Here is a 13,138-nt window from a genome sequence, read left to right as displayed (position 1 = left end):
GCGTTTATTAAGGCTATTAAGAGAAGCGCATGGCCCATATCTGAGGCTGAAATTCCTACAGCTACAACTACAACTGAGCAACGAGTGCATGCACATTTATAGAATATCGATAACGATCATGATAATGATAATGATAATGATCACACAATTGCAAACTAAAGACAATGACTCTAGAGTGTTGTGGCAACAGTCCAACAGCAAGATATAGTTCAAGTAAATCACATTGCTGAGCCGATCACGTTTAGAAGGTCTTGAGACATTGCAACCCCTTTGTTGGGGCTTCACAATGCGTCCCAATGATTGAGCAATCGCTGTCTAGAAAATCCCCATATAAATCAACTGAGTTTCTAATATATATACTGATAAGCACACACTGGATAATCTGGAATGAATTAGGAACTCAGTTGATTCATATATTGTAGCAATTAGATTTGACTTCTTTATGTTCTATATTTCTAAAATACGACTGCTTTTCATTTCTCCGTGTAGGTCAAGAAACGAAAGCTGAACTTCAAAGATTCTACATTTAAGTATGTGAAGTATTTCCTACTAAAGGTGAGTAATATTATTCCTAATAACAACGTTGATAACTCTTAACTTTGTCCACTTGAAAGGGTGGAAACAGCACGCGCCGTGGTTGCGATTAAACCCTTTTGGTCAGGTGACAATATCGCATAGATTAGATCGGAGTCATGCAGAGATTATCAAGTTTCAAACTGCAGTCTGCAAACCCGAAAGGTTGTCCCTGAGACAACTGTCAAACTAAAGAAATTATACTATACAAATTAGACATTGTAGACTCAAATGTACCAGAAATTATGCGCTCATCTGGGAAAAGCCCGGCCGCTGAATCAGACCCTTTGTTCCACATCGGACGCTTCCAAAGGTGAGTTTTGGAATTCTTTAAAATTCCCTTAATAATGCATCGGTTATTATCATTTTAGTGATGCCTAAAAGAGGAGCAGATGCTGCTCGCCATCCACTAAAAAAAAACCAGTGGAAAGTGAACCCGAATTCGACACCGATGAAAGCGATACACGAACCGATATTAATGAAAGTGGGGATCAGGACCGATTTAAGGTAAGAGAATCTATTTTATCTATATGTATGTGCATACTTCAAGTCTTGAGACAGTTAAACGCACTGTAGAACTAATCGTAGAAGCAAGCTAATTAGGTTGGCTACAGTGAGTGGATAACAGAGACAGAGACAGCGGCAGAGGCAGCGTTTATCAGCATTGAACTTGACAATGTTAATGCCAAAGCTCTCGATCTCGCTCTCGCGCAGTGACTGCGACTGCGCTGCTCAACTAAACTGCACTAAGCTCTCTAAGTGGAGTGTGCGCAGCCACCACGCTATGGGGAGAGGGAGAGCCAGCCCCCGGTGAGAGAGAGAGCGAGAGAGAGTAAAGCACTGCTGCTGATCTATGTTAATTAACACAGCAACAGATATACGACGGTCGTTGCCTCCCCCCGTTTCTCCCCCTCCCTCTCTGGTGCTTTGAATATCCCAAAATATTAACACTGAGTGTTTCGTGTATTGCTGCTCGTTTGCATTGATTGTTGTTGTTGTGTTGTTGGGTTGTGGTGTTGCTGCGTTGACTGCGCAGTCGACGCAGATGCTGACGATGGCGCTAGTGTTTGTTGTTGTTCTTCTTGCCGTTTGTCTCGTCTCGCATTTTGGTTAAAGTGCAGTTTGCACAAGAGTCGCAGATCATTTGCTGTCCAGAATTTGTGGTGTTCGTTGTTTTGTGGCGTAAACGTGACCGTTACTGTTGCTCCCCCCCCTCTCCAACCAGTGGTTTTTGTAACAGATTAATAATTGCAACACGCGCGTGCGTTTTTTGGCAGCACATTAAATTCCAATTCCAAGTGGCAAATTGTGAACTTGAGGCGAGGCTTGTTTTTTTTTTGCTTTTGTTTTTGACTTGTTTTTAGTGTTTACAATTCGCGCTTAATTTTGTCTGTGTGCGTATGCATATGTGTGAGTGTATGCGCTCCCACATTTTTACCTCCGTCTGTTGTCTGTTTGCTTATGTGCATTAAATTTTATTGTTGAACGGCAACAACAACTGCAAATGAAACCTGTCGATGTTGAGAAGGCAAGCACTGCCTCTGCCTCTGCCTCTGCTGCAGTCGCAGTCGCAAACGCAAACGAAGTCGGCGGCAAATTAAAGGAGATGACAACTAACGAGAAGCAGAAGCAAGAGAAGCAGCAAGAGGTGAGCTTAATGTACCGCTACCTTAAACGGTCGCGTCGCTTTTGGATGCCGCGCAATTACATACCAACACATGCATACAAACATTCAAAGCTTTAAGTGTACATGTCTGTTTGTGTGCACGTGTGTGTGTGTTTAAGTGCTGTGCCCTAAACTTGAAAAGGAAAAGAAATCAGCAGCAAAAGCAACGTCGCGGCGTCTGTTTGTTGTCACTTTCTGATGGCAATTGAGAAAGTCTACTGCGCACACACACAAACACACGCACACACATGAATGTACTGCATTCTGAAGTGAGCAGTGAGAGAGACAGAGAGAGAGAGAGAGAGAGAGAGAGATGTCAAACTTAAGATGGTCGACAACTGCAAATATACCGATCTAAGTATGCAATGCATGCGAATGTATGGGTGTGAGTGTGTGTGTGTGTGACCTTGGTCACACGCCTATCAGGGCGAAGTGCGTGCCTGGCAATCCTTTTATTGCCGCGCAAATTGATTGAATTAATCAACGAGCGAAATTGAAATGAGAGATTCGCAATAGAATTGTGGAACAACAAGCAATAGACTGGCGATGACCCAGTTACCGATAGTGCATAGAAATAACTAACATACATTCATACATACATACATTTACATTTACAATCACAAAGAGTTGAATAACCTGCTGGCTAAACATAAGTTGGCAGTTCTCAGTTCTTTAACCACATACATATGTATGTATATGTATGTGTGTATGTATGAATGTATGTACGTAATTTGCAGTCTAGCCAAACGTTAGACGACGCAATGGCTGCGCCTCATTGCACCCCCTTCCCTTCACCTTCAACTTCTTCCCCTTCCCCTTCTTCGCTTCGGCAATTAGTCGCAGCAGCTTTCGATCTCTCACGGTTAAATCATCAGTTTTCTTTCTATGCGTTCCACACGGCTCAATAAGTATGTTTGTATGTACATATGTATGTCTGTGTGCATGTTTGTCGTTGTGTTACCGTTCGTTGAAGCGAATGAGCCGAGACAACAAAGCAACAACACTTAAGACTGTGACGTCACAATCACGAAAGTGAGGTTATGTGTGCTTTGCTTATAAATAGATTTGCATATTGAAATTGAAAATAAAAAACTGTAGTTGAGTGTGTTCGACGGACGGATACCTGCAAGTTTTATTCGAGAGGTTTTGTTATTTAATCGAAACCAGTTCAATTGTTTTGATTTTGATTCAAGATTCACGAATACAACTTTGCTTTTGTAGTAGTAAATGAGATCTAGTTGTTCTATATAGTTTGAATACATTCGTTTAGACATACTGCAAACAGAGAATACCCTTTTAACTGCTGGCTATCGGGTATGTCCATCAGCCGTGCATTGTACCCCTCAACTGTGTGAAAATTGTGCAATTATTGTATGCGATATACGAGTAATGTCTGTAATGTATGAGGTAGATTCCTAGAATCTGGACAGTTTGATTAGATATGCACAAATCAGGTTTGTTGCACTTGTTGTACTATTAAATGGACATGCATAACATATGTGCATGAATTGAATGTGTCGAGTGCAATTGGATTATATTAGATTAGATCTGAGATGAATTTATTGTTGGTTTACCTCTGGAGATCGATAAATGCTTCGATCTGATCTTTCCTCCCGCAAGATTTCTTATTTGCCAGAAGAAGTTTGCGCACCTGGTCGATAGAAGCTGACAGATCGAATGTGTTCGATACTCAACACTCAATTCAATTCTTAGCGATCAATTCATTGCATCGACTCGCAAAGCGAATAGTAAATAGTAAATAAAACATTTGTCAGCACTTGCAATTGGAAAATCCACTTTTCGCATCGATCGAGAGTGTCTAGCGGGGGGGAGTGTGAATACACTCACTACTCACACATACTCATACTCATACTCAGAAACACTCACTCGAGTAGTGTTTTTTAATAGGTGTGGACTTGACTTTGGCTTTAACTTAACCGTTGTTGCGTGCGCAGAATTCGCGATTTGTCTAGCGTTGAGTTGGCCAACAGCTGCAGCTGGAAACCCGTTTACGGTTTACCTTGGCCAATAGGCCAATAGACAAATACCAACAATAACAAACAGACAGCAAATCCAACAATAAACAACAAACAGCGACACCAAAACAAATTTACAAATTGAAAGCGAAAACAAATATCAACAAGTGAGAACGTTGTGCGCGGCAGTGCTCGACTAGGAGATACCCGGTAGTCTAGGTTTGACCCTAGAGATAACAGTCATGTACTAGCGATAACAGTCACATACTATCGATAGTTGCGTAGCTATAAAAGCCAACTATCAGTAACAGCCACATATTATCGACAGCTGCGTAGCTATAATAGTCAACTATCGATAACAGTCTTATACTATCAACAGCTGCGTAGCTATAATAGCCAACTATCGGTAACAGTCACATACTATCGATAGTTGCGTGGCGATAATAGCTTTGCAATTATTCAAATGAAATTCAAATTTCTTTCTGTTGGCATAGTCACACATTTATACCACCCTGTCAAACCAACTAATGCAGGGTATGCAAATGCAAAATTGGCAAAGCCAGTCAGTAAATACATACAACAAACACTAGGTCAGAGTCGCTATAGAGAATCTACATATAAATGCTGCATTCATATTCGTTATTTAAACTCGTAACTAGCTAAGAGTCGCTCTCGAGAGTTGCGTCTGGAGCTGTCAGACTAGCCAATACCCTGCAAATGATGAAGAATGTACTTTCATAGCAATATCGATTAGCAGAGAAGATCCAGATTAACGCTATACCAATCGCATATGTACATACATCGTTGTCGTCATCACACGCAATATACCCCATTGAATCCAGTACACAAAGGGTACAACATGTTCACTCGATTCTAAGTACTTTATACTCGCTATCCATAGGGTAGAAGGAAGGCAAAACTTTGTGCCAGCAGGAAATGTACATATGCCACAAAAATGGCCAGTTATTGCTGTTGGTATATTTTTAGTATATATACGGTATATTAATTTAGTTTATTTTAAGATTGATTCAACTGAAAATCTGGTATTTATACAATCTATGGTATATTTTGAATGTATGTATGTACTGAATCAATATACCAAATATTCCATTTAGTATATTTGTAGTATTTTTGCGGTACATTAATTCAGTATATTTTAAAATAAATGCCGCACAATGCAAAGAACAACGCTGCATTGATTGTTGCCTAATTGATTTGCTGCCACTGGAGGTAAACCCATTGTTGCTTAAGGTCCTTAAGGTCGCTCCTTAGGTACTTAGGTCCTTAGGTTGCCTGGCGCCTATCTAAATGAATGCATTTGCAGTCTCTCGCTTTCTCTAGTGTCTTCCTTTTGCTTGCACCTCTAGATCCTTGCATACCCTATATTTCTCTGGCAAACGGGGTATACTAGACTAGACTTGCTGCATTAAAAATTAGATGTCAGCCCAATCATCAAAATGTTTAATATTTTAATGCGATTTACTTCATGATTATTTCCACATTATCAAATGATTCAAAATGTACCTCAAGTTAGTTATGCAAATCTTATTATTGTTTTTCGGCATAAATTAACTTTTTTCAATTTATTTTATTTAGTATTTTTTAGTATTCAGTATTTTTATTATATATAGTATTTTTAGTATTTAATATTTTTGTATTTACGTTTCTTTATAGTTTTTTTATTAAGCTTTTTAAGAGTCAAGTATTTTGTCAAGTGGGTAGTGGGTATCTCACAGTCGAGCACATTCGTCTTTAGGATTCTTACTTGTTTGTGACTTACTTAAATGCAGCTAGACGAGAGAGGAAAACAACAGAGAAGTAGGCAGAGACGGATAATGGGAAATGACAGTCAAGTTTTTGTTGCTATTTTTGAAAATTTAGAAAATAACAATTTAATTATTCGTACTTTGATAATGAGACGACGCGACGCGACGCGACGTCGACGACGATGACGATGACGTTTGAATGCCCTTACCCCAAAGAATGATGCCTATCTGCAGTTGTATATATTTATCAGACACACACACAGATACAGATACGGATAGAGGTGTCTGGTAAGTGGTCTAGAATTTGGCAAGTCATCGGCCAAATGATGCGGCACTTTCTCATCTGAGTGATTTGATAGCGGCTCAGTCAAGTTCAACAATGCGTGCAACGCAAACACAAACATCAACACATACATCGACTAAGAATAGTTATAAATAATGTGTATTTTTAAAACGATCGCTTGACGGTTGACAAACTGACCAACAGTGTCGATTACAATGCGGTTTTGGGTTATAAGCTATATTTATGAATATATGTTAGAATTGTGAACCACATAAAAAACATCCTTCACCCTTAAAGAAATGGGTACAAAAATGATTAGATCATTTAGAAACCTTTTTTGAGGGCAGTCTAAAGTGTTTTTTACTAAAGTGTTTTACTAATGGGTAATTCCAGCTACCAGGTCATAAACAATCGGTATAATAAATGGGTACACTCTGATAAGCCAAAGAGAAAAAAACTACGCTCGATTGAGTTCACCTGTTATGTGTAGATACCCGCTGTCCGTTTTTTATGGAAAATAAAGCAATTAAGCTGCACTTGATTTTTGCCTCATAAAACGATTGTTTCGCACAACTTCCTCTAGCTGAACAAGCGATTGCAATAAAGTTCTCAGAAGCGTATATTTCAGCTTGAATGACAGACAACACTTTGTTACTAATTGTAATTAATAATTTGACTAAGTGTGAGGAATTTGAAATAAATAGATACTTGCTGGAATTGGAGATGTTTAAGCACAGGTTGAAAAACACACTATGGTTAGTGTCTTAGTTTAATGTGCTGCGTTCAGCACTAATTGTCTGTAATGAATTTATTAATTTGCAGTAGTTTTGAGCTAAATATTTACGATTACATACGTTTGTAATAAAGTTCTGAGAAGTGTATATTTCAGCTTGAATGACAGACAGCACATAAAAGTCTCACTTTGTTTTGAGATTAAGTGCAATTAATAATTTAAAGTAGTTTTGAATTAGTGTAATGTATTTCAAATCAATAGATATGGTTAAGCTGAAACAAATAAGCACAAGTTGAGAAACATGCTGTGGTTTGTATCTTAGCTTAATCAAAAAATACTCTGCGTTCCTGCTCTAATTATGTTCAATTAGTTGATTAATTTCAAGTTGTTTTGAATTTGAAAAAAGAGTTGAATTTGTTTTCTCTTACTTAATTCATATTTAAGATTACAAATGTTTGTAATAAAGTTCTCAGAAGTGTATATTTCAGCTTGAATGACACAATACTTTGTTACTAATTGTAATTAATAATTTGAATTAGTTTTGAATCAGTGTGCGGAATTTGAAATAAATTAATACTTGCTATGGATGGAGCTGTATCAAATAAGCACAGGTTTAAAAACGTGCTGTGTTTTGTGTCATGAAAAACATGCTGTGTTAGCTTAATTGCGTTATTGTACTAAGTGATTTTAATTAGTTGATTAATTTGAAGTAATTTTGAATTTGGAATTAAAGCTGAATTTGATTTCTTTTACTTCTTTACAGAATCTCGAGTATCCGAAAGCGGTTGGCTTCATCATCAGCAATGAGTTCTGCGAGCGCTTTAACTACTATGGCATGCGAGGTGAGTTAACTATGAGTTATCCGCTTATCCAATTCTCCACCTCACACTTGATCTCCACAGCAATTCTGGTGCTGTATCTGACACATAAGCTGGGCTACAATGAGGAGACGTCGACGGTGCTGTTCCACATATTCACGATGCTGGTTTACATCTTTCCCCTGCTCGGAGCCCTCATTGCCGATGGCTGGCTGGGCAAGTACAAGACGATACTCTATCTGTCGGTAGTGTATAGCCTGGGTGCCCTTGTGGTGGCCATTGGCGCAGTGCCCCTTGAGGGAATGCCAGTGAAGTGAGTAGAGAGTGAGTACTCTGTAAGCAATTGGTAATTCTATAATCTAATTCCGCAGAATTGTGACGATTGTGGGACTTCTGTGCATTGCCGTGGGCACGGGAGGCATTAAGCCATGTGTCTCGGCCTTTGGCGGCGATCAATTTCAGTTGCCGGAGCAGAGCATGCAGTTGGCCAAGTTCTTTTCGCTCTTCTATTTCGCCATCAACGCGGGTTCGATGATCTCGACGACAGTCACGCCAATTCTGCGAGCGGATGTCCATTGCTTTGGCGAAGACGATTGCTATTCACTGGCCTTTGGCGTACCCGCCATCCTCATGGTCGTCTCGATGCTGATCTTTGTGGCCGGCAAGCGTCGCTATCGCGTCCAGCCGCCAGCGGGCAACATGATCTTTGGCGTCTCGCAGTGCATAACGAGTGCGTACAAGGGATGGCGAGAGAATCGCAAGGAGAAGCGGATGGCGCACTTTTTGGACTATGCCACGCCTGTCGTTGGCCAAAAGATGGTGCATGAGACAAAGTGTCTGGTGAAGATTCTGCTGCTCTATGTGCCATTTCCCATCTTCTGGGCGCTGTCCGATCAGCAGGGATCTCGATGGACATTCCAGGCCACCCACATGGACGGCTTTGTCTGGGGATACGAGATTAAGCCCGATCAGATGCAGGTGATCAATCCGCTGCTCATTCTCGCCTTCATACCGCTCTTCGACTATGTTGTCTATCCGCTGCTCGCTCGCATTGGCATCCGGCGACCGCTGCAGAAGCTCTCGATTGGTCTGCTCTTGGCCTCGTTTGGCTTCTTCATCTCGGCTGCCCTGGAAATGCGTTTGGAACAGCAGTCGCAGTCGCTTAACCCAAATCTAACTCACCTGCGTCTCTACAACGGCATGCCGTGTCGCTATGACTTCAGCAGCGCCTTGTCATCGGTTGAAGAAGGAGGAGACCTTGAGAGATTGACAGCCAAGCACAGCATTGAGCCACTGGGCATGTGGAACGCACTTGGACTGCATGTGCCTCAGCCCACAGAGTTGAAGTTTGTCTTCACAGCGCAGTCGGCGGAGTTGAGTAGCAAGTGCCCTCCTATTGAGGGGCAAGTTCGACTGGAGCCGGGCAAGTCAGTCAGCTACTTTCTGGCCAAGGATGCACTCAATGAATTCGCCGAAGATGTGAGCAACGATCAACACACATCCAGATCACCGCTCCTTCGTACGCTGCTCAACACACCGATGGACGAGGGTCCAGTGCTCCTCTCGAGGAGCATTCCTCTGGACACAAGCAACTTGTCAACGCTCCACGAGGTTGCGCCTGGCCATGGCGAATTGGATATCAACGGGAAGCGGGCAGCAAGTTTCGAGGCCAAAAGCGGTGGACTCTACAATCTGCTGGTGCAGGGAAATGCCGAGGATGGCTACGTAAGTAGATCAGTCTATAAAATAGCTTCTTCAATTCACAACTCACGCGACTTTTGCAGCAACACAATCTGCTGAAAGTGATGCCTGCTGAAAGTGGCGCCCCAACGCTGTCAATTCTGTGGCAGCTGCCGCAGATTATTGTGATGACAGCCGCGGAAATAATGTTCTCTGTAACTGGACTCGAGTTCTCCTTTACCCAGGCACCAGTGAGCATGAAAGCCGTACTGCAAGCCTGTTGGCTGCTATCGGTGGCCATTGGAAATATGATTGTTGTGGTCATTGCTGAGGTCAAGTTTGTCGAATCTCAGTCGGCGGAGTTTGCGCTCTTTGCCACTTTGATGCTGGTCAATCTTCTACTCTTTCTGTTCCTCGCTCGCAATTATAAGTACACGGACTCCTGTCAGCAGCAAGAGAACGAAACTGATGTCAATGAGCAAGAGTATAAACATATTCCGAAACTTGGACTAACATCTAAAGGTGGAGCACATCATGGCATCGATGGTCAAGGCAGCTATCGCAATGCCGCTTTCGATGCTGGTCCTGAACCCTAAGTTGCAATGCAGTCACAATTGCGATTGTATGTATACGAATCTCTTATTTATTTTAAAATCATTTTTATTTGTTCAATTTTTGCTACTTTAGTTTATTTTTTATTTATGTACATACATTTATTTTGTTTTTTTTAGTAGTCGTTTTAAGTTCAAGTTGATTTTATATATTTTTTTAGTTATGTAATTACATTTGTTAACATTGTTGTTTTATCGTTGAAACTAACTTTATTTTATTTGAATGTAACCGTAACACGTTATACAGTAACGAGGGCTGCACAGCTGCAGAAGCATTGCCAGCGTTGCCACGTGGCTGCAATACTTTGTGCATGTGTTGCCACATGGCTTCAATACTTTGTGCATGTGTTTCCATGTGGTTGGCAACGCGGCTGAGGCAGAGGCAGCGCTGTGCGATGTGTTTAGCAACCACTGCGCACGATCGCCCACTTTGGGAGGGCATTGCTGCGACTAATTGCAAAATAGTTAAATACTAAATGTTCATTAATGTGATGGCATTCTCTTGGGAAGGAGTTTAAGAGAGAGTTTATCGCATTGCATTGCGACGCATTATGTGTAAAGAGGTTTGCAACTAACTAAACGCACCTATTTTCAATGTGAAACAAAAAGAAAACATAGATTGTAAAACAAAGACTATACACGATAACTGCAATGAATGCAAATATGTAAAACTTTGTTCGTGGGAAAGCAGCAGCAGAAACAGAATTTTATACAATTTCAACGTTGACGGCATTGCCAACAGTAAACACATAAAACCCGAAGCCGACGGAAGGAACAGCCTGTAGAGCGAAACGAATGAATAGCGGAATTAGGCTCTTGCCTGGCCCTTTTACAGTTATCAGTTTCAACTTCAGTTTCCGTCTACCTGGAAGTGCAAACAAAAGAAACTGGAAATATCCAGAAAGAAAACAGAAAAACATGCAGCTGCAATGCAGAATAAGGAACAAAGAGCCGGCTTAAGGAGACAAAACGAGGCGAAGGGTCGACTCACCCCGTCGTCTACCTGGTCCCGATTCTGGTCCGGTCTGGGTTCTGTTGCCAAGGATACTGCGAGGATAACGAGTCGACATCGTCGCTCGTCGCACATCGTCGGTCACAGTCGATTGAGAACTCTTCAGCCAGCGACACGGCCGCAGCTTCTAAATTTTCTTTTTAAAAAGTGCAGTTTTTTTGTTAATATTTTTTTTTTTGCTTGTGCAGAAATCAACAGAAGTTCCAAAATTGAATAGAAGTGAAAGCAAAGCAGCCACAAGTTGCCGAAAAATTTGTATATGCCAAATCATCACATCCCAGTGACTCTCCTTCGGGAAGTTTCCATTTGCATCCATTCGCATCAATTCCATAAATTGCTGGAGCTGTTTTCAACCAGAAATTAAGGCTCCCGCGACACGTAAGTTGCCCACTGTGTATGTGTCTGTGTGTGTGTGCCCAGGTTCCGAGTTTGTGGCGTCGGCTCATTGGAGCGGAGACTCTCCCAGGGCGGACGCAGCGGGATGCGGACTTCGATGTGGATGTCGCAGTTGAGGGCTGAGGATCAATCACGATTGTATTTCTCAACTGGCCGCCGGCTTATAGGAAAACGCTTTTGTTGGAGACACTTGCCCCCGAGGTGGACAAATGAGAAATGAAACTTATACTCGCGATACTTTGTGCTTGCTTTTGGTGCCACCTTCGAAGCATACACGAGATGAAGCGTAACAACATACTTCCCTCGTACGTGGGTGGCATCACATGTAAGCGAGAGAGATAGCAATAGCGCGCAATCGGAGAGAGCGTGCGTTCCGCTCTCTCTCTTTTGCCAACCACACACACATATGTCCATCTCGCTCGGCAAGGGTGTGCGACTCGAGCGGCTAAAGCAGGATAGCCATAGAAGCGCGGCCAGCGGGAAATGCAGCAAAAAAAAACAATAGTGAAGAAATTGCACGAAAATGAGCGCATAAACAGCACACACGAAATAAACGAAATTAAACGAGACGCACGCTGAACAAGTGTGAATCTCAATCGAAAGCGAATAATTCGACGGATCGAGCGAGGACTCGGCGTCTGCTCCTAGCTCCGTTCTTCCTGCTGCTACAGATCGCAGAACCAACATCACATACACAACACACACACACAAGTTTGTGGTAATGTCGCTTGTCGCGGAGAGACCTCCTATAAATAATTCCGAGTTTGTCTCGAATGAAACAACAATGAACAACATATTTTCAATACGATCTTAAGATCCTAACTGTCCTAAATATAATACAGCAACGAAAGTGCCATAACGAAATAAAAGTGTCATCCTAATCGCCCATTAACTCTCATCCTATCCATTGGCATATTCAAATACCTTTTCCGATAATTGAATTACTTTCTTCGAGTTCTTAGCCTCGGCCGTGTCGCTGCCTCGACTGTCACCTTGAAGAAGCCAGCCAAAACCTAATAAAAAGATCATTAAATTCCAAGAAGAAGATATGTGAAAGCCAGAATCGTAAGAGTGAAGAAAATGCGTAAAGAGAAAGCCAGAGTTTGCCACATATTTCGAGTATATTTGGAGAACCCAGAAGAAGAAAAACAAATCCGGAAACTGAAGAAGAAAGGACGAGAAGAAATGCCACTGCCTAAGTTCTTATGCGTGTGTACAAGTAAAGGAAACGCTTCTAGAGATCTTTCAGCAAAATTTCAACATTTCCCATTCAATCACCCCCCAAACAAAAATTTGTGCAGTCATGAAAATTGGCAATCAGTTATCGACTTTGAAATCGTCTTAAATTCATAATCGCATCATTTTATTGTCTAACTCCACAAGTTGCTTCCAGAGCAGTTCTGAATTCCCGTTACTTAATGCCTTTTAAAAGACTGCAAATCGGTGAGTTATTATTTGCTAACCGAAATCCTCTTTGGCTGCTTCAGAGAATTGTGGAGCTGACTTAAAGTCCCCCAATAAATTAATAAATCCCACTAAACAAATAAACGGTTAACTGTTGTACGTGATGTGTGCACTTAATGCAAAAAAATACAAAACAAAACAGAAAACAATTAAAAAAAGA

The 13,138-nt window shown here is 41.4% G+C and overlaps 1 protein-coding gene across 2 annotated transcripts; it reads left to right on the top strand.

The window, feature by feature from the left end:
• Nucleotides 1-784: 784 nt before the first annotated feature.
• LOC133849360 (peptide transporter family 1) lies at nt 785-12,016 on the top strand. 2 transcript variants are annotated; one of them, XM_062285390.1, is made up of 6 exons: nt 785-886; nt 945-1,080; nt 7,761-7,839; nt 7,900-8,128; nt 8,187-9,540; nt 9,600-12,016. In XM_062285390.1, the coding sequence occupies exons 3-6, from the start codon at nt 7,833-7,835 to the stop codon at nt 10,089-10,091; spliced, it is 2,082 nt and encodes a 693-aa protein (XP_062141374.1). In that variant the 5' UTR covers nt 785-886; nt 945-1,080; nt 7,761-7,832; the 3' UTR covers nt 10,092-12,016. The 2 variants fall into 2 exon arrangements, with proteins under 2 accessions (XP_062141374.1, XP_062141373.1); XM_062285389.1 differs by lacking the exons at nt 785-886; nt 945-1,080 and adding an exon at nt 1,709-2,221.
• Nucleotides 12,017-13,138: the final 1,122 nt, after the last annotated feature.

This window comes from Drosophila sulfurigaster, chromosome X, assembly GCF_023558435.1.
Source record: "Drosophila sulfurigaster albostrigata strain 15112-1811.04 chromosome X, ASM2355843v2, whole genome shotgun sequence".
Lineage (NCBI taxonomy): Eukaryota > Metazoa > Arthropoda > Insecta > Diptera > Drosophilidae > Drosophila > Drosophila sulfurigaster.
The sequence above is the reverse complement of the archived record's forward strand: the minus strand, read 5'-3'. Positions and strand labels throughout refer to the sequence as shown.